The sequence below is a fragment of the Oncorhynchus mykiss genome, chromosome 14, assembly GCF_057628025.1.
Source record: "Oncorhynchus mykiss isolate SJ-2025 chromosome 14, ASM5762802v1, whole genome shotgun sequence".
In the NCBI taxonomy this organism is placed as follows: domain Eukaryota; kingdom Metazoa; phylum Chordata; class Actinopteri; order Salmoniformes; family Salmonidae; genus Oncorhynchus; species Oncorhynchus mykiss.
In genome coordinates this window covers 13,802,501-13,829,440 of record NC_143035.1, presented here as the reverse complement: position 1 = coordinate 13,829,440, position 26,940 = coordinate 13,802,501, and the positions used below count along the sequence as shown (strand labels likewise).

Here is a 26,940-nt window from a genome sequence, read left to right as displayed (position 1 = left end):
ATAACGCTGGTCTGGAATTGATTCAGTAAATTACATTCCTCATGCGTTTGATAAGGCTCGGCGTATGATCTGCCCTGTATATTAAGGTTTTAATCATAGTGCGTCCTTTCTAGGAGTACAAAGAGGCATTTCATAGTTGTACAACAGTAGGGGGAAATAGTCTGATTCTGGGTTGTAATGTTCCAATGATCACGGACATAAAATATGGCATTATGTATTTTCACGATTTGCTGCAGTCCTGTTCCCATGACCTCATACATTCCTGTAGGTGTTCTCTCGTATGTCAATGTGAAAAGCAGACGGGTGGAGGGAGGGAGGGATAGAAAAGGGGGAACTAGAACGCTGAGGTGTCAGGGGAGAGAAAACAGTTCTAGATATCGCTCGCATTTCCTCTTTCTATCCATATCCTCGACTCCGACGTGAGCCAATGTGTTCATCACACGTTCAGACATATTTCCTGTGCATCAGTCACAGAGCTGCTTTATCAAAGGAAACAGCCCTCTCTAGGATAGTGTGTGTGTGTGTGTGTGTGTGTGTGTGCGCGCGTGTGTGTGCGTGCGTGCGTGCGTGGGGGGCTTTGCATTATAACATATGCTTAATGACATGCTTATGCATTTTTGAAAGTGTATAAATAGTGATTTCACAGTCAAAGCTGTTAAGAGAGACACACAAACACACACTGCTCCCTGACCCATTGACCAAGCTTCTGTCTCTGGCTGTATTCAGTAACTAAACTCTGGTTGTTTTATTCATGCCACATTGTCTGCATTTCTGAACTCATTATCACCTCCCCTTCTCATACACTCCCAATGAATAGTGACAGGGAGCTGGTGTCACTGTCTGCCACACACACACACACACACTCACACACCCGCACGCACACACACACACGCTTGGATCTGAGGGAATGTTTCACTGAGTGGATGTATGCACAGAGGGCCTGGCCTGGTGCATATGGCTACTAAAAGCAGAGGCGCTGACAGACACTAAAGTATCACTACAGGATAGCCAGGATACGTACAGTGGGGCAAAAAAGTATTTAGTCAGCCACCAATTGTGCAAGTTCTCCCACTTAAAAAGATGAGAGAGGCCTGTAATTTTAATCATAGGTACACTTAAACTATGACAGCCAAAATGAAGAAATAAAATCCAGAAAATCACATTGTAGGATTTTTAATGAATTTATTTCCAAATTATGGTGGAAAATAAGTATTTGGTCACCTACAAACAAGCAAGATTTCTGGCTCTCACAGACCTGTAACTTCTTCTTTAAGAGGTCCTCTGTACTCCACTCGTTACCTGTATTAATGGCACCTGTTTGAACTTGTTATCAGTATAAAAGACACCTGTCCACAACCTTAAACAGTCACACTCCAAACTCCACTATGGCAAAGACCAAAGAGCTGTCAAAGGACACCAGAAACAAAATTGTAGACCTGCACCAGGCTGGGAAGACTGAATCTGCAATAGGTAAGCAGCTTGGTTTGAAGAAATCAACTGTGGGAGCAATTATTGGGAAATGGATGACATACAAGACCACTGATAATCTCCCTCGATCTGGGGCTCCACGCAAGATCTCACCCCGTGGGGTCAAAATGATCACAAGAACGGTGAGCGAAAATCCACACAGAACCACACAGGGGGACCTAGTGAATGACCTGCAGAGAGCTGGGACCAAAGTAACAATGCCTACCATCAGTAACACACTACGCCGCCAGGGACTCAAATCCTGCAGTGCCAGACGTGTCCCCCTGCTTAAGCCAGTACATGTCCAGGCCCATCTGAAGTTTTCTAGGGAGCATTTGGATGATCCAGAAGAAGATTGGGAGAATGTCATATGGTCAGATGAAACGAAAATATAACTTTTTGGTAAAAACTCAACTCGTTGTGTTTGGAGGACAAAGAATGCTGAGTTGCATCCAAAGAACACCATACCTACTATGAAGCATGGGAGTGGAAACATCATGCGTTGGGGCTGTTTTTCTGCAAAGGGACCAGGACGACTGATCCGTTTTGAGGAAAGAATGAATGGGGCCATGTATCGTGAGATTTTGAGTGAAAACCTCCTTCCATCAGCAAGGGCATTGAAGATGAAACGTGGCTGGGTCTTTCAGCATGACAATGTTCCCAAACACACCGCCCGGGCAACGAACGAGTGGCTTCGTAAGAAGCATTTCAAGGTCCTGAAATGTGGCCTAGCCAGTCTCCAGATCTTAACCCCATAGAAAATCTTTGGAGGGAGTTGAAAGTCTGTGTTGCCCAGCAACAGCCCCAAAACATCACTGCTCTAGAGGAGATCTGCATGGAGGAATGGGCCAAAATACCAGCAACAGTGTGTGAAAACCTTGTGAAGACTTACAGAAAACGTTTGACCTCTGTCATTGCCAACAAAGGGTATATAACAAAGTATTGAGATAAACTTTTGTTATTGACCAAATACTTATTTTCCACCATAATTTGCAAATAAATTCATTAAAAATCCTACAATGTGATTTTCTGGATTTTCTTTTCTCATTTTGTCTGTCATAGTTGAAGTGTACCTATGATGAAAATTACAGGCCTCTCTCATCTTTTTAAGTGGGAGAACTTGCACAATTGGTGGCTGACTAAATACTTTTTTGCCCCACTGCACATTGAGGAGAAACATTGGACTAGCAATCACCACATATCCACAGGGGACACCAATACACAGAGAAGGGGTGAGAGGATCAGAGGGTGGAGGGTGAGGATCATGGGGTGACGGGTCATGGTGGGGGGTTGCAGCACTCACCCTGGTCCCCCTGCGAGGCCTCAGAGATGTTGACTGCCAGCTGGCTGCTGAAGGAGTTGACTCCCATCATGCCGGAGTGAGCTGCCGAGCCGCTGAGCGAGGGCAGCTGGTTGTGGCTGCGGGGGACACTGTACAGGGCCTCGGTCAAGTCCGCTGCCCGCTTCAGGATGATCTCCTGGGGGAGGGAGGGAGCGGGGAAAGGTGGAGAGAGAGTTCCATAGGTGATTGTGAGTTTAGGTCGTAAAAAAGGTTTTGTAATGTACGGCCTCTGGCAGTGTATTTTTGGTGGGTCATTCAGATTAGATTATATTAGGTTGAATTTTGGAGTTTTCACAGATGATAGACTCAAGATAAACTACTAATTCTGATATATAGATACTGTACAGATTTTTTTTCCCTGGCTTCAAAATCCGTTAATTTAATATGTGTGTGATCAAAGCATTTTAAAACTCTGGGAAACTGTGTTATCTCTTTACCAAAACAATCAAATAAGAAAATACATCTGAATGTTCACTTTTTTTATTTCATTTTTTTGCAATTATTATATGATGACATACCTGATTATTGTGGGGCATTCCATACAGGGCCTCTACTAAGTCTGCTGATCTCTTTAACAGCACTTCCTGAAACGACATCACATCGCATCTTTACTGTTGACTTCAGTTCATTTAGATTCAAACGTAATATGCTTCACAGTTACATGAAAGATTCCACACTCATCAAAACTTCTGGATCCTCTAAATTGTTGAAGGTTAATGGTAAAATCTAGGAGAGTAGACTGCAGAAAATAAAGGTTTACTGCTTTTATAAACCCACAAATCTAAACCTAAAACATGATCTAAGCAATAATCAAATATTCAAATATATCAAATGTTTTCTGAGGGTTTAAATCACTGTGAAAACTACAAAATAGCTTTCTGCAAGTGTTGGACCTAGGTTATAGGAGTTGGGGTGATAAAACAAGGAAAACACTCAAATGTAATCATTGTTTGACAGAGTACAAGTCAGAGATGAGCTTTAATGGCACAGCCTATGTGTGATAAACAACCGTAAGTAAGCAGCTGTCTGCATCTCATTTTCATCACCCCCCCTTTTCTCTCTCTCTCTCTCACACACACACCCACACACACACACACACACACACACACACACACACACACACACACACACACACACTCACACACATGCGCGCACACTGAACACATACTCACATAGACTATATATACAAGAGTATGTGGACACTCCTTCAAATTAGTGAATTTGGCTATTTCAGCCACACCCGTTGCTGACAGGTGTATAAAATCGAGCACACAGCCATGCAATCTCCAAAGACAAACATTGGCAGTAGAATGCCCTTACTGAAGAGCTCAGTAACTTTCAAGTGGCTCCGTCATAGGATCCCACCTTTTCAACAAGTCAGTTTGTCGACCTGCTTGAGCTGCCCTAGTCAGCTGTAAGTGCTGTTATTGTGAAGTGGAAACATCTAGGAGCAACAACAGCTCAGCCGCGAAGTGGTAGGCCACAGAAGCTCACAGAATGGGACTGCCGAATGCTGAAGCTCCTGAAAATCGCCTGTCCTCGGATGCAACACTCACTACTGAGTTCCAAACTGCCTCTGGAAGCAACGCCAGCACAAGAACTGTTCGTCGGGAGCATCATGAAATGGGTTTCCATGACCAAGCACCCACACACAAGCCTACGATCACCATGCGCAATGCCAAGCATCGGCTGGAGTGGTGTAAAGCTTGCAGCCATTGATGAATCACGCTTCACTTCGTCTGTCAGTGCCAACTGTAACGTTTGGTGGAGGAGGAATAATGGTCTGGGGCTGTTTTTCTTTGTTCGGGCTAGGCCCCTTAGTTCAAGTGAACTACAGCATACAATGACATTCTAGATTATTCTGTGCTTCCAACTTTGGGGCAACAGTTTAGGGAAGGCCCTTTCCTTTTTCAGCATGACAATGCCCCAGTGCATAAAGCGAGGTCCATACAGAAATGGTTTGTCGAGATCGGTGTGGAAGAACTTGACAGACCTGCACAGAGCCCTAACCTCAACCCCATCAAACACCTTTGGGGCAAATTGGAACACCGACTGTAAGCCAGGTCCTAATTGTCCAACATCAGTGCCTGACCTCAGTAATGATCTTTTGGCTGAGTGGAAGTCCCCGCAGCAATGTTTCAACATTTAGTGGAAAGCCTTCCCAGAAGAGTGGAGGCTGTTATAGCAGCAAAGTGGGAACCAGCTCCATATTAATGCCCATGATTTTAGAATGAGATATTCGACGAGCAGGCGTCCACATACTTTTGGCCAAATAGTGTACTAACACATTCTCCCAGTCAGACGTCTTGTATTGAGCCCCACAACTCCCTTTTCGAGCGCTCATGTCTCTGCTTGTAGGGGGTGGCCTTTTTGTCACAGCACTAAACAATAGCAAATTGTCATGATCAGAGTGCATCTTCGCCAGCCTCTAATCAAAATGGCTGCCAGTGCACCCTGGGGGGAGAGGGGGAGCTGGGAGGGAGCAGCCTGAGGTGGTGGGAACCTATTAACACTTCAGACTGCCTTCGGTGTTTCCGATCCGCCACTTTAGACCCAGGCTTATTAGAGCCACATTGCATGAAATTTGTTGAATTTCCCCTGTCTAATTCACCCCTCCCTCCTGCTCTCTCTCTCTCTCATTCACCCCCCTCCTCCATTGTCCCTGGGCTGTTTCCCACTCAGAGGAGGAAGCGTCCAATCTCTCCCCAGCAACCCAGTGGGTCGCCGTGGCAATGGCTCTTAATAACAATAACAGGCCTGATAAATAAATATTGTCTGGTGGAGGAGGAGTCGCTGACACTTGCCGGGGCTAAATGGGGGGACAAACTCTCACACACAGGCATATTCACACAGCCCAGTATCCTTTCACAGGAAGAATGAGAGGAGAGGAGAGGAGAGGAGAGGAGAGGAGAGGAGAGGAGAGGGACGAGACATCACAACACGACACAACACGAGAGCGGAAAGAAGACGTGACGTAAGGAGGACAGAGAAGAGGAGTGGGTGAGGTGGGGAGAGCTGGGTTGGTTGTTGTTTCCAGGGCTCTGGGGATGAGAGCTGGTGTTGTGGGAGCCTCTGCTGGAGGTCTCTGGGGTATTACAATGAGGAGGGGCCTCTGTCTGCCTGTCTGGAGCCTGATTGGTTCCTACAACACATCTAGCCTTTTCCTTGTGTAAAAAAAAAAGTTTCAGTTGACCAAAAACGCTGTCAAACTAAATGTGCAGTGCTGTGGTGAACATGGCCGGGAATAACTTTTTTTCTTATCATATAATCATTTAACTATTCCCTCACCGTTAGCCCTGTGTTCACTGTTTGACAGTGGAAGAGTGTGTGAGGATGCTCTTCTCCCTTTCTGTCCCCCATTTCCCACGACAAAACATGACCTCAGGAAAAAGGATCCAAGTAAAGTCGAATCAGTCTGAGGAATTACCATCTGTCCAGATGGGCAGGCCTGAGTTACAGAGTGAGGAAGGGGTGTGTGAATTTTTGATAACTTCATGGATTCTCTTCTGAATATATACATCAATGGAAATTAGATTCACTAATATACTGGTTGGTTTTATTTTTTCTATGTGGACACGTTTTAAATAAAGAGCATGCGTGAGCGTGTGTGTTTGTGTGTGTGTGTTCATACATGTGCCTGTGTGTGAGAGTGTACCTTAATAGAGTTTCACATCTATCTGAGATCCACCACGCCAGACTGCCCTTCCTCTGTGCCCACCTGCCCACCCCAACACTCCTACTGACCCCACAGCTGTCCTGCAGACACACACCCACCTGCCCACCCCAACACTCCTACTGACCCCACAGCTATCCTGCAGACACACACCCACCTGCCCACCCCAACACTCCTACTGACCCCATAGCTATCCTGCAGACACACACCCACCTGCCCACCCCAACACTCCTACTGACCCCACAGCTATCCTGCAGACACACACCCACCCACCTGCCCACCCCAACACTCATATTCTGCAGGCACACAGTCACATAGACACCACAACACTCCTACTGACCCCACAGCTATCCTGCAGACAGACAGACAGACACCCCAACACTCCTACTGACCCCACAGCTATCCTGCAGACAGACAGACACCCCAACAGTCCTACTGACCCCACAGCTATCCTGCAGACACACACACACCTGCCCACCCCAACACTCCTACTGACCCCACAGCTATCCTGCAGACAGATAGACACCCCAACACTCCTTCTGACCCCACAGCTATCCTGCAGGCACACAGACACACAGTCACACAGATACACAGTCACACAGACACACAGACACCGCCACCCCCACCACAAAAAAAGCAATAGAGCTCTCGTCAATCTCCACCCCACCCCCAGCTCTACACCCAAACCCTGTCCCCTGTCCCTATCCACTGAGAGAGGGCACAATCTGTCACACCTTGGCACTGCCAACCGCTATACCCCCATGAGGAGTGTATCTCGGACCCCTCCTCCCCTCCTCTCATCCTCTTTCCTCTTATCGTCTCTCCTCTCCTCTCCCCCTCTGGCATGTGCTCGCTTCATTAATCTCCATTATAAAACAGAAGTTAGTTAATGTCTCTGAGGCTTGGCGGCTGCAACACCCTGCCTGCCACAGGGATCTTTGGCAACCCCCTCCCGCCCGATGCCTCAAACCCACACACATAGAGACACACACACATTCCTGCCTCTACACACTGGTGTGTGTGTGTTTGCCACAGTCGGTCTCTCCTTTTTTCATTAGGCAATGACAGACACAACAGCCTTCTCAAGGTAACGACACCTTCGAGGCCTTACTGCTCGTTGGTGCTACTCTGCTTCGGTTTGCGTGTTTTTTGTGTGTGTGTGTGTGTGTGTGTGTGTGTGTGTGTGTGTGTGTGTGTGTGTGTGTGTGTGTGTGTGTGTGTGTGTGTGTGTGTGTGTGTGTGTGTGTGTGTGTGTGTGTGTGTGTGTGTGTGTGTGTGTGTGTGTGTGTGCGTTCAATTGTTTGAAGTGTGTGGCCAGTTTCTGATGCTAAGAACAACCCCCTAAATAACCCCAATCTTGAAAACAAATGCAAAGAAAAGACTCTTGGAGGACATTCTCCAGAGTATTATCGCAGAATAAATGAAGCACTTCGTTATGTACAGAAATTCCTCAGCTCACTAATCTACAATGGATTTAGCTAATTAAATCCAGACAATAACAACAATTAGATAGCCAACTAAGAACAGGCTGCCTGTTCTGAGAACCTTTAGATAACCAACTAAGAACAGGCTGCCTGTTCTGAGAACCTTTAGATAACCAACTAAGAACAGGCCACCTGTTCTGAGAACTTTTAGATTACCAATTAAGAACAGGCTGCCTGTTCTGAGAACCTTTAGATAACCAAATAAGAACAGGCCATCTGTTCTGAGAACCTTTAGATAACCAATTAAGAACAGGCCATCTGTTCTGAGAACCTAATTTCATGTCATGTTACTTGACTTGGACCATTGAAAATACATGATCCACCTCTACGCAGAGGACACCATTCTATATACTTTCGGCCCGTCATTGGACACTGTGCTATCTAACCTCCAAACAAGCTTCAATGCCATACAACACTCCTTCCGTGGCCTCCGACTGCTCTTAAACGCTAGTAAAACCAAATGCATGCTTTTCAACCGATCGCTGCCTGCACCCGCATCCCCGCCTAGCATCACCACCCTGGATGGTTCCGACCTAGAATATGTGGACATCTATAAGTACCTAGGTGTCTGGCTAGACTGCAAACTCTCCTTCCAGACTCATATCAAACATCTCCAATCGAAAATCAAATCAAGAGTCGGCTTTCTATTCCGCAACAAAGCCTCCTTCACTCACGCCGCCAAGCTTACCCTAGTAAAACTGACTATCCTACCGATCCTCGACTTCGGCGATGTCATCTACAAAATGGCTTCCAACACTCTACTCAGCAAACTGGATGCAGTCTATCACAGTGCCATCCGTTTTGTCACTAAAGCACCTTATACCACCCACCACTGCGACTTGTATGCTCTAGTCGGCTGGCCCTCGCTACATATTCGTCGCCAGACCCACTGGCTCCAGGTCATCTACAAGTCCATGCTAGGTAAAGCTCCGCCTTATCTCAGCTCACTGGTCACGATGGCAACACCCATCCGTAGCACGCGCTCCAGCAGGTGTATCTCACTGATCATCCCTAAAGCCAACACCTCATTTGGCCACCTCTCGTTCCAGTACTCTGCTGCCTGTGACTGGAACGAATTGCAAAAATCGCTGAAGTTGGAGACTTTTATCTCCCTCACCAACTTCAAACATCTGCTATCTGGGCAGCTAACCGATCGCTGCAGCTGTACATAGTCTATTGGTAAATAGCCCACCCATTTTCACCTACCTCATCCCCATACTGTTTTTATTTATTTATTTTTCTGCTCTTTTGCACACCAATATCTCTACCTGTACATGACCATCTGATCATTTATCACTCCAGTGTTAATCTGCAAAATTGTAATTATTTGCCTACCTCATGCCTTTTGCACACATTGTATATAGACTCCCCCTTTGTTTTCTACTGTGTTATTGACTTGTTAATTGTTTACTCCATGTGTAACTCTGTGTTGTCTGCTCATACTGCTATGCTTTATCTTGGCCAGGTCGCAGTTGCAAATGAGAACTTGTTCTCAACTAGCCTACCTGGTTAAATAAAGGTGAAATAAAATAAATAAAAACATCACAGAATTTGTGACATAACAGTGAGGGTTATCTATGCCTAGGTCTTGTGGTCCTGTAGCTGTTGGGGCGGGGGTGGGAGGCATGTGTGTGGACGTGAGAGATGGGCCTTGCACTGCCTTGTTGTGAACCACACACACATACACACACACACACACACACACACACACACACACACACACATATCCACATTCACACTCATAGCCCCACCTCCCTTACACACACATACACCCCACCCTCCCAACACCCATATACCCACACATGCACACACACCCCTCCCTATAGCGACGAGGAGAGACAACGCCATTGGATTCCTGTCAGCGCAAGTGCCGGCAATCAGAGCGCGGGTGCTTTAACGCCACTGAAAGCTCAGCCCCAATCAATACGGTAATGCACTGCCTCCCAGTTATCATCATAATCTCTTATCACTGGCCCACACCTCTGAGGGGAGAGAGGGGGACGGAGGGAGGGATGGAAGGATGCAGGGATAGAGGGATGGAGGGATAGAGGGGGGATGGATGGAGTGATAGAGGGATGGAGGGATGGTGGGATATAAGCAGCGTGACGGCTCATTCAATAATCACCTCAGCCAATGATCTGAAAGATTGAGGAGATGAAGATACTACAGACGTTTCAATGGTGTGTAAAATGCTGGTTTAGTGCTAGTACAAAGTGTGAGTGTCACTTGAATTCAATATAAGGGTAGTATCTTGATTCTTGAAATTTCCCATTTGTAATATGAATAAACATCAAACATGGAATATGCAAGAGTGGAAAGATTCACTACATACTCTAGTAGAGAGAGAGAGAGAGAGAGAGAGAGCACCTCACCACCATGAAGGGGGAAGGAGAGGGGACTTGACGGAGGACAGGAGGGAAAGAAAGGAGAATTCTCTCCTCCATCCTCAGTGGGTCAACTGCCAGGACGGGATAAGAAGTTGGCCCTACAAGAGACTCCCTCCCCATGTGTGAGCAGGAAGAGTCTGTTCCCAGCCTCTATCCTGGAAGCCTCGACACTGATGTCTTTAAAGCCCTTTCTACCTTACACCGGGGGAAAAACAGGTTTTAGCTAGTGTATGTCTCTCTTTTATGACTTCAGACAGAGGTGGAAATCATTTCATCCACCATGCTCCATGCTCTCATCTGTATCCAGGCCAAGAGGGAAAGGCACATACAGTATTCTGGAGCGACAGACCACACATCTAGAGAGTGAACGTCTCTTTAGGGTACTTCAGAGATCCAGGTGGAATAACTCACAAGAAGAACGATATGAAAGAGCAGGAATTATAGAATATCCTAAACTGACTGGGGTCATCTTCAAGTCAGGTCGATTGAGGAAATGAATTCCAATTTGACTCATGAGTTTGAAAATGCCTGTCATTTTCTATGAGGATTTTTTTCTCTCCAATTCATGACTTGGGGCAGCAGGTAGCCTAGTAGTTACAGTGTTGGGCCAGTAACCGAAAGGTTGCTAGATCGAATCCACAAGTTGCCAAGGTAAAACTCTGTTGTTCTGCCCCTGAACAAGGCAGTTAACCCAATGTTCCCAGGTAGGCCATCATTGAAAATAAGAATTTGTTCTTAACTGACTTGCCCAGTTAAGCAAAGGTTAAATAAAAATTCAAAAAAATACATTTGAACTTCTGTATCTATAAATTGAATTACAATTCATAACCTATCAACTGGAAACATAGCCTATGTCACTTCCACTCAGGGCTACTTTTAATGTGCAGTCCTATATAACATTTTAGTGACAATACAAAATACTATTTCTCTCAAGGAATTGTATCTTTACTATTTCTTTACTATTACAGAAAGACATTAATAAGTGCCTTTTTCATGTGAAAATGTTATGGAATGTGCCTTTATCATACTGCAAATAACTGCATCCTACTTATCAAACATTGGACTGAACATGAGCAAAATCTCTCCTGTAACTCTTCTACCCATCTCACCTAACCCAACCCCCCTGAGCCCCAGCCCGTGCCCCTAGCCCCCAACGCCCCAGTCCTCCTTGCGTCTGCCAGACATATTCCACCTATTTTCTTCCACTGCTTTCCAGGAGCTCAATTATGGGAGGATGGCTCCCTGGTTCCAGAGGTTCCCGGAGAGAAGGGATCAGCAGACCCGGGAGAAGAAGCCTTCCGACAGGTCCCTTAACAATGATAAATCACCCTTTGCCTGGCTCTGCACAGTCGTCCCGCAGCCACCTAGCTGCAACACAAAGGGAGCGCTACCTCTAGCTATCTCTAGCTACCTCTAGCTATCTCTAGCTATCTCTAGCTATCTCTAGCTATCTCTAGCTATCTCTAGCTAGACGATCCCACAGGTGAAGAAGCCGGATGTGGAGGTCCTGTGCTGGCGTGGTTACATGTGGTCTGCGGTTGTGATGCCGGTTGGATGTACTGCCAAATTCTCTAAAACAACGTTGGAGGCAGCTTATGGTAGAGAAATTAGCATTCAATGGTCTGGCAACCACTCTGGTGAACTGCACTCTCTGAAAATTGCACGCTCCCTCAAAACTTGAGAAATCTGTGGCATTGTGTTGTGTGACAAAACTGCTATTGTCCCCAGCACAAGGTGCACCTGTGTAATGATCATGCTGTTTAATGAGCTTCTTGATATGCCACACCTGTCAAGTAGATGGATTATATTGGCAAAGGAGAAATGCTCACTAACAAGGATGTAAACAAATTTGTGCACAGGTTTTGAGATAAATAAGCTATTTGTGCATATGGAACATTTCTGGGATTTTTTATTTCACCTCATGAAACCAACACTTTACATGTTGCGTTTATATTTTTGTTCAGTGTAGAATAGAGCACAAACTAACAGCTCAGGTCCTGGACTAGATATAGGGAGTGCAGGCTTTTGTTACAGACCAGCACTAACATTGCATTGAATATAATTGCCCCAGTAACCCTGGCAGTTGATTCAGATGTAATGGCCAAACAGGCAGCAAACACATCTAGCCTAAGAGTTCATATAAGGCCAGAACATGCTTTTTCAGCCGTTAACAAATTTTGGCCGACAAGACAGCAAAATCTTCACCTCGGTTAGGTTTTAAGCTCAGTCTCTATTTGTTTGTCTGCTCTGTATCAAAACAGGCCTCCCGTATGGCCGTATCTTAGGAAAATAGGCCCTCCACATGTAAGGAACGCATCACCATCCAGGTGTCTATTTGAGAGGATTCATAGGCCGTTAAACTTGCCGTGACCTGGGAATGGGTCTTCTACCGCAAAGATCCTGGAACAGAGTGGACCTCGCAAATATGCTGCTGTCTCCCATGCTGAGCAATGAGGGAAGGCTAGAGCTTAAACCACATATCCTCCATAGATCTGGACAGGGAAGTGTCTGCTTGCAGCCAAGGCAGACTGGAAATGAAATTAGAGGCGAACTGATCCAGCCCCAGCCTCCGAGGTCATCAGTGACCAGTTGGCCATGCTTTAGCCCCGGTCTGCTCTGTCTGTCTATCACTGGGGCTAGGGTTCCAGCTCTGGGACCGGCTCGTTGGAGAAGTACGACTGCCAACCTCCTAATCTAATCACTCAAATGGGGTTTCTCAGCTACAAAGGAAAACATGAAAAACCAACAGCCAGTGTTTCCCCCTATCATTATTTACATGGAATCCCACTTATTCCCACACTTCTAGACTTGCTCTGTTGCTTCCTGCTTAAAAAAATGACTTCAATTTGACTTCAATTGGTTCCAATAGCAAGTGTTGGTGCCTATTGCCTCAATGTAGCTTGGGGTAGCTTTGCTCTCTGCCTAAGAGACTCTACAAATGGTCCTGACCAACCTTTCCATCCTTCAAGAAAAGCAAAGGAGAGAGGATAACAAAGGGATGAAATGTCAGCGTTACTGTTCCAGAGTGACCGTGTGAGTCTTTCCTGACAAGCCACATTGGGTGAGAACAATGAGGTACTTCACGAATAGCAACCTTTTCCGTGTTAGTCTCGTTGTTATTTCCCTCTGTCTAAAATGTCGAGAAAGCTAGCGGCTGAAGAGAAGACGGAGGAAAATCTATACGCTTATTGAGTTTTCTTTTGAATAAATAAATATATAACGGCTGATAGGGACATTCTCCCTCCGCCACAAATCAGGGCATCAAAGGGGCCAGACAATATATGCTCGCTAATAGTATCAATTTACAAATAAACTGGTTTTTTGGTGACTGGATCTCAGATGTCAGATTTTGATAAATGGTTTCAATTTGGCAGCTGTTTTAGACTGTCAGGCCCCATCTGATCGTATCCCTCTTTACAGCAGTTCCCTGCCCAAAACAATCTCACTCATTTAGTGGTGCACCTTTTTAGGGGGAAAATAATCTTTTCATACTAACCAGGCGGCAAACCGCCCAGGGCACCTGACGGCTGCCTGTGTTCTTGGCCCTGCCTAATGTGTGTGTGCGTGTGTGCGTGCTTGCGTGCGTCTACACTGAGTTTACAAAACATTAGGAACACCTTCCAAATATTGAGTTGCACCCCCTTTTGCCATCAGAACAGCCTCAATTCGTCAGTACTTGGACTTTACAAGGTGTCGAAAACATTCCACAAGAATGCTGGCCCATGTTGACTCCAATGCTTCCCACTTTTGTGTCAAGTTGGCTGGATGTCCTTTGGGTGGTGGCCGTTCTTGATACACACTGGAAACTGTTGAGAGTGAAAAACCCAGCAGCTCTGCAGTACTTGACACACTCTAACCGGTGCCCCTGGCACCTACTACCATACCCCGTTCAAAGGCACTTAAATATTTGGTCTTGCCTATTCACCCTCTGAATGGCACACATACACAATCCATGTCTCAATTGTCTCAAGGCTTAAAAATCCTTCTTCAACCTGTCTCCAACCCTTAATCTTGACTGATTGAAGTGGATTTAACAGGTTACATCAATAAGGGATCATAGCTTTCACCTGGATTCACCTGGTCAGTCTATGACATGTTTTGTACACTCAGTTTATCTGTCTACACGTATGCATGGAATGAAGATATATTTGTATAAGCAGTGACTTTGCATCTGCATGTTTGTTACTACCTCAAACCTAAAAATAACAAGACCAGAAACACTGTCTCAAACGCTACAACACCAATACAACATCATATAAACACCTGTTTCCAATTGTACAAGTTATCAGAACAATGTGCCCCTTGGCATCGAAGTATGTTCCAAAGGCCAGGTCCATATTGAGTGGAGCAAATGAATCCAATCTAACAGATCTGGTTTGCCCTCTATAAACTCAGATATTTGGCAGTCCGAAGTCTATATGGTCTGGGTGGTCTTTGGAGTAACAACAGGGGATGATGTACTCCTAGGTGTCCTCTGAGGCGTATCACTGACCTTAGGTAGCCTCTCGGGATCTCCTGGGTGTCTGGGGATGACTTTCTGTAGCCTCTGGAAGCCGTAGTCGATGGTAGGCTCATTCAAGGCTGGAAAGAGAGAGAATTATCATGGTTAGAATATTGCTGAGTGATATCTCTACAAACAAAATGGAGTGGCTCAAACATGCATTGCTCTTCTATAGCTTCCAATAGCACATTTGAATCGTGTTTTTTTTTTAAATATTTGTACATCTGTTTGCCTATGTAGACCTTCTGAAGGCCTTATGATGACCTTATGAAGGTATTATGTCACATTCTAGAGTAGCATATCTCCCCTGCCTGGCTGTCCTGCCCTGATACAGGAGCTCTACAATGGCCTTGTGTCAGCCCATCTCTTCCCCCACCGGCATGTCTCCCTCTTTATTCCACTGCTGTTTATTAAGCGTGAGACCTTCTACTCAACCTGTCCCAGTCACTCACCCTTTCACAGAGCATTCCTAACTAATTCAATTGCACCACCCTCACTCTAAGCCCCTCACATACCCCCTTTTTATTTCATCAACCCCCCCCCCCCCCCCCCATTTGAAAACAACACAATCTCCGTTCCTCTCCGTTTCGATACGAAGGGGAAAAGAGAAACACCCGGAAATGAGTTAGGGAGATAGTTCTCCATAATCAAGCCCATTAATCATAAAAGGCTGTCAAATTTGACTTTGGGGACAATTTGTCAGCCTTCTTGTCCTGTAAGGATGATTGACACACCAAATGCCAGTAAGTAGAATAGCTAGTTTGCACTAATATGCATAACCGGCGCTTTCATGAATAAGAATAAGGTGGCAGCAGCAGCGCAGGGTCTTGTCAAAGGCCCGCTGCTGTTTGTTGCGAGCGGCAAATAGATGTTATTACCATTATAACAATATTTGTTTTCTTTCCTCAGGAATGGGCACCCGCGAGCTGCTAAATCAAATTTGTTGGAGGCCCGTTTCACACCAAGGGAAGGAGAAAAGGGTTTTCAGGCTGGGGCTGGGTGGGGATGTTATCTGAAGGGTGACGGAGCCTACACGTTCACTCTCCACACAGACTGCCATTTTGAATCTCTGCCCCTGGCCCCTGAGAGGCCTGGAATGGATTACTCTCTCATGGACGATTTCTCCCTTGTTGGGATGAAGAGGGGATAGTCTACTTTGAAACCAAACGGATGTCTTTGGATAATAAGGTATTCCTAAGGCCTTGTCAGAGCGTTAAGGCAGAGTATTGGGAAAGGGAATTTCAACACAAACAGGGAGAATTCTAAAAACAGCCATCTACCAAGAGAGTAGGACAAGTGGCAGAACAAGTGAAGGAGAGACAAAGCAAGAGAGAAGGAATGGACACACACAGGAAGAGGGAGAGGGAGGGAGGGAGGGAGGGAGAGAGAGAGAGAGAGAGAGAGAGAGAGAGAGAGAGAGAGAGAGACAGAAAGAGAATCTCATCTCGCCGGGGAGACTGGAGGGTAGTGGAGCAGACGTCTCTCCCTCTACTGCCCCCCAGAAATTAAGACCATTACTTCCCCTTATTAAAATCCCCTAGCACTTTGACCCCAGCGCCCCATTGGCTGCCTGTAGGCCCCTGTCCTCTCAGCCAATCGATACGGCTGCCTTCTCGCAAAGAGCCTGAGTAATTGGAGAGCGCCGACGCGCTGCGCGAACCCTGACCCCCTACGCATTACACACCCCATATGAAGATAGATTGCCTGATTTAGTGTAAACATATGCTGCAATTCCAGCCATCAGTGCCACTTTCTCCATCGTAATTTGTATTGATTTTTTTTTCCCAGCCATCTTCGTGTCTTTGCGGTGTCTGACGTTTGGATTTTTTCAAAGGGGAAAGATAATGCAGTTCGGTGGGAAGAGGAGGCGAGAATACGAGTGAGGGAGAGAGAGGGAGAAAGAGAGAGAGAGGGGTCGGCGAGGTATCATTTTTTATTTATTTAACCATCCAATTATTGCCCTCAATTTCTCCCTCTCTCCATGAAAGTGATCAAACAGTCGACTGGGGTCTCACTAAACAGAGCGTTGTTATTAGGTGACCACTCGACTGGGACAAAAGGGAGGGAGAGGGTGAATGGGATTTCCACTAACACACTCAACCAAGGCTGAGAGGAGTGGTGGTGAAACATGATCTCAGATCACACAACAGCACTAGGTACAGTAGATAGCACTAGGTAGATAGCACTAGGCAGATGGCACTAGGTAGATAGCACTAGGCAGGTAGCACTATGCAGATAGCACTAGGTAGATAGCACTAGGCAGATAGCACTAGGTAGATATCACTAGGTAGATAGCACTAGGCAGATAGCACTAGGCAGATAGCACTAGGCAGATAGCACTAGGCAGATAGCACTAGGTAAATAGCACTAGGCAGATAGCACTAGGTAGATAGCACTAGGCAGATAGCACTAGGCAGATAGCACTAGGCAGATAGCACTAGGCAGATAGCACTAGGCAGATAACACTAGGCAGATAGCACTAGGTAGATAGCACTAGGCAGATAGCACTAGGTAGATAGCATTAGACAGGTAGCACTAGGCAGATAGCACTAGGCAGATAGCACTAGGTAGATAGCATTAGACAGATAGCACTAGGCAGATAGCACTAGGCAGATAGCACTAGGTAGATAGCACTAGGCAGATAGCACTAGGCAGATAGCACTAGGTAGATAGCATTAGACAGATAGCACTAGGCAGATAGCACTAGGCAGATAGCACTAGGTAGATAGCATTAGACAGATAGCACTAGGCAGATAGCACTAGGCAGATAGCACTAGGTAGATAGCATTAGACAGATAGCACTAGGCAGATAGCACTAGGCAGATAGTGCTGGTGACAGCAGAACACTATACAAATCAGACAGAAGTTTTTGGGTTAAGGAGAATAATCTAGTCCAAATTGGAGGCTTTTAAATCAGCAGATGCTACATACATTTTGGGATTTATAAATGAATGACATGTAAGCATTGATTCTTGAAGAGTATAACTTAGAAATGCCTCATAAGCTTAGTTCAACTGTCGTACCCCATCAGATCTAAAATATAACCTTGTTTTAAGCCAATGTTTGTAAACAAAGTAAATGTAAACAAACACTATATAGCCTCATAACATGGTTAAAATTCTATATTTGATATAATGGATGGTCAGTCCTTGCATCCATAGCTCTGTCAGAGCGATTACATTTCTCTAGCCGCATCCCTCAGCTTTTAACCAAACCAAAGGGGGGGGGGGTGCCGCTTTGTTTCTACTGCTGATTGCTACTTTAAGGTCAGATAAACCATATATCTGCAATATTCATGAATTGGTATTAGGCATGATAATGTTCATTTGATCATCACCTTAAGTGTCATGTCTTCTACCTTCATACTCTGACATCGTTCTGACAAAATGGAGGCTGCTGAATGAAGGACAGCTCAAAATAATGGCTTGAAGGGAGCAAATGGAATGGCAACAAACAACTGGAAACCATATGTTTGATGTATGTGATACCATTTCACTGATTCTGCTCCCGCCATTACCACAAGCCTGTTCTCCCCGATTAAGCTGCCACCAATCTCCTGTGTTCTGACTTCACTATATGCAAAACGCCACTTTTGTTTGTTGGGAGTATTGTTGCAAGTTGCAAAGCCTTATTTTGAATACAAACAGTGTAGCTATTCCCTCCGCAAGGCAATAAAACAAGCTAAGCGTCAGTATAGAGACAAAGTAGAGTCGCAATTCAACAGCTCAGATTTGAGACGTATGTGGCAGGGTCTACAGTCAATCACGGATTACAAAAAGAAAACCAGCCCTGTCGCGAACACAGATGTCTTGCTCCCAGACAAACTATGCCAACGTGAGTAAAACATTTAAACATGTTAACCCCCGCAAGGCTGCCGGCCCAGACGGCATTCCTGGTCGCGTCCTCAGAGCATGCGCAGACCAGCTGGCTGGTGTGTTTACGGACATATTCAATCAATCCCTGTCCCAGTCGGCTGTTCCCACATGCTTCAAGAGGGCCACCATTGTTCCTGTTCCCAAGAAAACTAAGGTAACTGAGCTAAAAGACTATCACCCCGTAGCACTCCCTTCTGTCATCATGAAGTGCTTTGAGAGACTGGTCAAGGATCATATCACCTCCACCCTACCTGACACCCTAGACCCACTCCAATTTGCTTACCTCCCCAATAGGTCCACAGACGACGCAATTTCAATCACACTGCACTCTGCCCTAACCCATCTGGACAAGAGGAATACCTATGCAAGAATGCTGTTCATCGACTAGAGCTCAGCATTTAATATCCTCCAAATTCGTTATTAAGCTCGAGACCCTGAGTCTCGACCCCGCCCTGTGCAACTGGGTCCTGGACTTTCTGACGGGCCGCCCCCAGGTGGTGAGGGTAGGAAACAACACCTCCACCCCGCTGATCCTCAACACTGAGGCCCCACAAGGGTGCGTTCTCAGCCCTCTCATGTACTCCCTGTTCACCTATGACTGCGTGGCCATGCACGCCTCCAACTCAATCATCAAGTTTGCAGACTACACTACAGTGGTAGGCTTGATTACCAACAACGACGATATGGCCTACAGGGAGGAGGTGAGGGCCCTCGGAGTGTGGTTTTAGGAAAATAACCTCACACTCAATGTCAACAAAACAAAGGAGATGAAACAGCAGAGGAAACAGCAGAGGGAGCAGCCCCCTTTCCACATCGACAGGACAGTAGTGGAGAAGGTGGAAAGATTTAAGTTCCTCGGCATACACATCACGGACAAACTGAAATGGTCCACCCACACAGACAGCGTGGTGGAGAAGGCGCAACAGCGCCTCTTCAACCTCAGGAGGCTGAAGAAATTTGGCTTGTCACCAAAAACACTCACAAGCTTTTACAGATGCACAATCGAGAGCATCCTGTCACTATCTTCCAGAAGGCGAGGTCAGTACAGGTGCATCAAAGCTGGGACAGAGAGAGTGAAATATATAACAAAGTATTGAGATAAACTTTTGTTATTGACCAAATACTTATTTTCCACCATAATTTGCAAATAAATTCATTACAAATCCTACAATGTGATTTTCTGGATTTTTTTTCTTCTCATTTTGTCTGTCATAGTTGAAGTGAACCTATGATGAAAATTACAGGCCTCTCTCATATTTTTAAGAGGGAGAACTTGCACAATTGGTGGCTGACTAAATACTTTTTTGCCCCACTGTAATGTTTACATACCCTACATTACTCATCTCATATGTATATACTGTACTCTATACCATCTACTGCATCTTGCCTATGCCGTTTAGCCATCTCTCATCTATTTATTTATATGTACATATTCTTATTCATTCCTTTACACTTGTGTGTATAAGGTAGTTGTTGTGAAATTGTTAGATTACTTGTTAGATATTACTGCACAGTTGGAACTAGAAGCACAAGCATTTCGCTACACTTGCATTAACATCCGCTAACCATGTGTATGTGACCAATAAAATTTGATTTGATTTGATTTGTGAAAAGACATTCCCATTTTATCTTAAAAGTGTAATATATCATCTTTCAATCCATGTGACAAACCTCCACACATTGAGCCAGATGTCCTAACCTATTTCTAAAGGTTTAGGAGGAGGATACCTAAAGCTCCCTCAAAATCAATTCCCATGTTGCTCTCTGTCTTATTTCAAACAGCTCTGCTTTCCAAAGGACCCAAACAACTTCAGTTGGCAGGAGCAAGAGGTTCAGTTAAGTCAGTTAATATTATTGGAACGTAGCCATTGTCTCACTGCTCTTTTACAATCAGTCTCACGGGTGGTAGGGACTAAGGCTCCCAAAGCTTTAAAACGTTTGCATGCTCAAATGGGGCCTTGGCAGAATATATATATATACATTCATTCAGCATATGTTTACATCCTCACTCTCCAACGTGTTTACATCTATTTATGTACTTTTCCTCACCGCCGCTGCCCTTCCAAACACTTAAGTGGCTTCTGCTTTTCTACTTGGCTTCTAGCTGATTCTGTGCATATTTACCAGATATTGCTGATGGAAGGAATATGCACTTTGGGAGTCCTTTTTCTTCATCTTGCACAGTCATGTCCCCGATGAGGATCATCCCGAAACCCATAAATCTCCACTATCCTCCTCCACCACACTCAGCTCATAGGCTCTCCGTGAATTTTCCTTCATTGCACTTATCATTTCAAATTCCATATGAAATATACCATTAAGGCCCAAGCCCACGTCCAACGCCCGACTGACAGAACAGGGGATACGGGGGATTTGGAGCAGCTTGCATCCCAGAGCAGCATGGGCTTCATCTTTATTCATGTTATGAATGACGCAGGTCATCGCTGTGTCTACAGGTGTGTGTATCAGATCATTTTCTCCCTTCCTTCTGGAGGAAGAAATTGTCAGACGCACAACAGTGTGAGCAGGAGGACTCATCTGACTCTGCTATGTGTAGCCTGCTGGGGGTTGTGTAGCCTGATGGGGGTTGTGTAGCTTGCTGGGGGTTGTGTAGCCTGCTGGGGGTTGTGTAGACTGCTGGGGGTTGTGTAGCTTGCTGGGGGTTCGGTAGCTTGCTGGGGGTTGTGTAGCCTGCTGGGGGTTGTGTAGCCTGCTGGGGGTTGTGTAGCCTGCTGGGGGTTGTGGAGCCTGCTGGGTGTTGTGGAGCACCGACCTGTTGACAAGCATCTAAAGCCCACTGCTACACACATGCACTATGCTATTGATTTACCCCTTTCATCCCTCTCTCTCGCTCTCTTTTATTTGTCCCTCATTCAAAGTAAGATGAAATTGCGACACACATGCATACAAACATACAATGCAAAACATCCACTCTGACTTGCTATACAGTATTTGTTGTCAGCGTAAACAGTTGATATCCCCAAACATTTATCCATCAGCATCTACACTGCACTGTACATACTGTACAACAAACTCAATACATAGACCTACAGTACACACCATTCCCCCCCAACACACACACACACACACACACACACACACACACACACACACACACACACACACACACACACGCGCGCACACACACACACATACACACACCCATCACAGTGAAAGCATAGAAAATAAATTCAAAGCAAAAGGCTTGATCAATCACCCGGGCCCGCCACTCCAACACTCCGACCTCCCCCACCTTGCGATCAATGCTCATAGAAATTTCATGAACTTTAAACTGTGATTGACAGACAGACGGGCCCCAGACAGACATGGCATACTGGCCTCTTTAAAGTGGTGAGCCACCAGGGAAGATGAAGGGGCCTCGTCCCGCCTGTTCCCTCACCAAACACACACTTTTAATTAAGACTAAAACACTTTGGCGTTATGGCAACATTTAGCCAGACTGATGTACTCTCTATGGCTCCTATGACCTCTACTTGCCCCTGTCTGACACCACTCCAGACCACTAAGCCCTGTCTGACACCACTCTAGATCACTAACCCCTATCTGACACCACTCTAGACCACTAACCCCTGTCTGACATCACACTAAACCACTATCCCCTGTCTGACACCACACTAGACCACTAACCCCTGCCTGACACCACACTAGACCACTAACCTCTGTTTGACAACACACTAGACTACTAACCCCTGTCTGACACCACACTAGACTTCTAACCCCTGTCTGACACCACACTAGACCACTAACCCCTGTCGGACACCACACTATATCACTAACCTCTGTTTGACAACACACTTGACCACTAACCCCTGTCTGACACCACACTAGACCACTAACCGCTGTCTGTCACCACACTAGACCACTAAGCGCTGTCTGACACCATACTAAACCACTAAGCTCTGTCTGACATCACACTAAACCACTATCCCCTGTCTGACACCACACTAGACCACTAAGCCCTGTGTGACACCACACTAGAGCAATAAGCCCTGTCTGACACCACACTAGACCACTAACCCCTGTCTGACACCATACTAGACCACTAAACCTTGTCTGACACCACACTAGACCACTAACCCCTGTCTGACACCATACTAGACCACTAAGCCCTATCTGACACCACACTAGACCACTAAGCCCTATCTGACACCACACTAGACCACTAACCCCTGTCTGACACCACACTAGACCATGCAGTTTTGAAGGGGGAAAAAAAGAGGATAAACCACACCTGACTTTCAGAGGAATATTCTATCAATGGAGTAGGCCTATTGGTTTACCGCAGTCTAAGGTATGAACGTACTCATATGCCTCTGCAAATCATACACAGATGTCAATGGGGACATTTACGAGGATGTAACTCATATCTGGATTCAACCCCCCCCCAAGTCAATAAGTACTTATCACATCCATTTAATGCTACAAGTGATCAAACAACAACTTATTGTAGTTCTTTGAAGTTACTGGCGGAAGATTCCTTTTTTATTAGAAAGAACAGTGTTCTCCACTGAGGGAATTTCTCTATCTTCCACAGAGACATGCTACATTTCATATCTTAAAGACACAGATCTGCTCTTCTCTAAGGAGGGGACTTGTGGAACAAATGTCAGATAATTTGTGTTTCTGTGGGGACATTTTAGGCTGTGACTCAAAAATAATAACTTCTCAGGTGTGTGTGGGGGGGCGAATTTCTTTGAGGCACACACTTTGCCAGCCTTGTCACTCCAGTCTAATCAAGGCACCAAGGAGGTAATTATTCACTAGCTGATTAACATATCTCACCGCTGAAGCGGATGCACACTCTAATCACAAGGGTTGCGTCATTCTCGGATCTCACAGGAGACAAGTGAGGCAACAGAAGGGAGTGGGTGTGTTTCTGTCACCTCCACTTCTCTCCATGCTCTAGAGGACAACAATCTATGTGATGTTCCTCTGCGTCTATGCGAAGAAACTAAATGTTTGATCCGACTGTCGTTCAGTGCAATACTGTGGGTATAGGGTGGGGGGGTATGTATGCTCAATCATGTGGAAATCTACAGTACAACAAAATTAGGAAAACAATTGACACATGGTTAAAAAATGTGTCTTGCTATACAGTACATGCAAGTTGATACCACACATGCTTATGCATAATTACCTCCATGTGTTGCAGTGAGAGTAATTAAACAATAAAAGTGCAGTAGTCAATTAGTCAGCTTACAGTACTTCAAAATAAATTGTCAACAGAGAAGGGAAAAGCCAACAAACCACGGTGAGGAAGTAAAATATTTTACAGAGGTTCAAAATCGACACTACGGCGAAGCTGAGGTATTACTCACTCCTTTGTTACATGTTCACAAGACCTTCAGCATTCCATATTGAACATTTTGCTAATGTGTTCCATGTGTTCAGCCTGTGTGAGAGAGAGAGAGAGAGAGAGAGAGAGAGAGAGAGAGAGACAGACAGACAGACAGACAGACAGACAGACAGACAGATCGACAGCGACAGAGAGAGATAGAGATAGAGATACTGTAGAGAGAGCGAGCGAGAGAGAGAGAGTGAGAGAGAGAGAGAGAGAGAGAGAGAGAGAGAGAGAGAGAGAGAGAGAGGGGGGGGGGTAGGTAGGTAGGGAAGAAAGGTACCATTGTTTTCCTCACACAGTGATAGGAACACTGCCCAACGCCAAGGCAATATGCCCTGTGAAAAAACAGTGACTGCCCATGCTGAAAACCTCTTAATGGTTTAGTGGTGTTTTAAAGAGCTTGAGAGGTAGTGGGCACCAGGTCTCCTTTACGCCACGCAACAATCAGGTCCCAACACCAGCTCCTGCTCGCCGTCTCTGCCATTGGCTGCCATCTTTTTCCGAATAACCTCATCCAAACCAGCACCGAAACAATTGCCAAACGTCAGATTAACCCAAATAAAAGTCTATGTAGCTTGAACTGGCTTCTTCCCCCACTTCAGTCTAACACCCAACCTCTGATATGCTCATAAAGAGAGTTAAACTCAGCAAAAAAAGAAATGTCCCTCTTTCAGGATCCTGTTTTTCAAAGATAATTCGTAAACATACAAATAACTTCACAGATCTTCATTGTAAAGGTTTTAAACACTGTTTCCCATGCTTGTTCAACGAACCATAAACAATTAATGAACGTGCACCTGTGGAATGGTCGTTAAGACACTAACAGTTTACAGACGGTAGACAATTAAGGTCACAGTTATGAAAACTTAGGACACTAAAGAGCCTTTCCACTGACTCTGAAAAACACCAAAAGAAAGATGTCTAGGGTCCCTGCTCATATGCGTGAACGTGCCTTAGGCATGATGCAAGGAGGCATGAGAACTGCAGATGTGGCCAGGGCAATAAATTGCAATGTCCGTACTGTGAGACGCCTAAGACAACGCTACAGGGAGACAGGACGGACAGCTGATCGTCCTCGCATTGGTAGACCACTTGTAACAACACCTGCACAGGATCGGTACATCCGAACATCACACCTGCGGGACAGGTACAGGATGGCAACAACAACTGCCCAAATTTTACCAGGAACGCACAATCCCTCCATCAGTGCTCAGACTGTCCGCAATAGGCTGAGAGAGGCTGGACTGAGGGCTTGTAGGCCTGCTGGCAACAACGTCGCCTATGGGCACAAACCCACCGTCGCTGGACCAGACAGGACTATCAAAAACGTTTTGTCTCACCAGGGGTGATGGTTGGATTCACATTTATCGTCGATGGAATGAGCGTTACACCGAGGCCTGTACACTGGAGCGGGATTGATTTGGAGGTGGAGGGTCCGTCATGGTCTGGGGCGGTGTGTCACAGCATCATCGGACTGAGCTTGTTGTCATGACAGGTAATCTCAACGCTATGCGTTACAGGGAAGACATCTTCCTCCCTCATGTGGTACTGCAGGCTTATCCCGACATGACACTCCAGCGTGACAATGCCACCCGCCATACTGCTCGTTCTGTGCGTGATTTCCTGCAAGACAGGAATGTCAGTGTTCTGCCATGGCCAGCGAAAAGCCCGGATCTCAATCCCATTGAGCACGTCTGGGAGATGTTGGATTGGAGGGTGAGGGCTAGGGCCATTCCCCCCATAAATATCTGGGAATTTGCAGGTGCCTTGTTGGAAGAGTGGGGTAACATCTCACAAGAACTGGCAAATCTGGTGCAGTCCATGAGGAGGATATTTAATGCAGCTGGTGGCCACACCAGATACTGACTGTTACTTTTGATTTTGACCCCCCCTTTGTTCAAGGACACATTATTCAATTTATGTTAGTCACATGTCTGTGGAACTTGTTCAGTTTATGTCTCAGTTGTTGAATCTTGTTATGTTCATACAAATATTTACACATGTTAAGTTTGCTGAAAATAAACGCAGTTGACAGTTAGAGGAAGTTTCTTTTTTTGCTTTTTGAGTTTATAATGTTTTTGCTCTCATTTTTAAACTCTCCAGTCCTTTGTGTTATTCTTATTTTATTCTGCTAAGTGTGAACTATATGAACATGAACCATATGATCGCCCTCTCACTCTCTCGCTTTCTCTCTCTTGCTCTCTCGCTCTCTCGCTCTCTCTCTCTCTCTCTCTCTCTGTATATATATCCTTCTCAATCCCTCTTTCTCTCCTTCTGTCTCTCTCTCTCTCTCTCTCTCTCTCTCTCTCTCTCGCTCTCTCTCTCTCTCTCTCTCTCTCTATCATTATCTCTCCCTGTCTCCCTCTCTCTCTATTTCCCTCTTTCTCTCCCACTCTCTCTGAACGACTTTCATCACCACACAATAGGGTCACACCTCCTCTCCCTCTAGACGGATGTGTTTTGTTGTTTGAGGGATTTGGACAAGCTAAGGCTTGCCTCAACAAGTCCCAGAGGCTGCAGCCCCTAGGCTAGTGAAATAGTAGTCAAAACTCAACTGAAACTGAAATAGTAGTCAAAAGACTCAAACCATGCATCACTCCATGAAATGGATCAGACACAGCGCATGCGTGGATTGTACACTACACTGCCATCCATGAATGATGATAGTCACTTCCTGTTAATATTATTTTAATCAGTTATAGTAGAGAAACACTATTACAGAAGTACAATTTCCATGGTAGTAGTAGTGGTAGTAGTTAGGAAGGTAGTAGTAGTAATAGTTTTTGTGGGTATCTGATCTTTACTTTACTATTTATATGTTTGACTACTTTTACCTTTACTTCACAACA

General features: G+C 45.5%; 1 protein-coding gene across 10 annotated transcripts in view; it reads right to left on the bottom strand.

Moving 5' to 3' along the window:
- Window positions 1-26,940, bottom strand: part of LOC110488851 (transcription factor COE3) — a 102,332-nt gene that overhangs the window by 7,166 nt on the left and 68,226 nt on the right. For all 10 annotated transcript variants that reach the window (XM_036943002.2, XM_036943004.2, XM_036943006.2 and 7 more), the window contains exons 11-13: window positions 14,846-14,934; window positions 3,328-3,393; window positions 2,771-2,945 (exon numbers count right to left, since the gene is read on the bottom strand). In XM_036943002.2, the coding sequence (XP_036798897.1) occupies window positions 2,771-2,945; window positions 3,328-3,393; window positions 14,846-14,934 (330 nt within the window). The remainder of the gene's footprint in view (window positions 1-2,770; window positions 2,946-3,327; window positions 3,394-14,845; window positions 14,935-26,940) is intronic.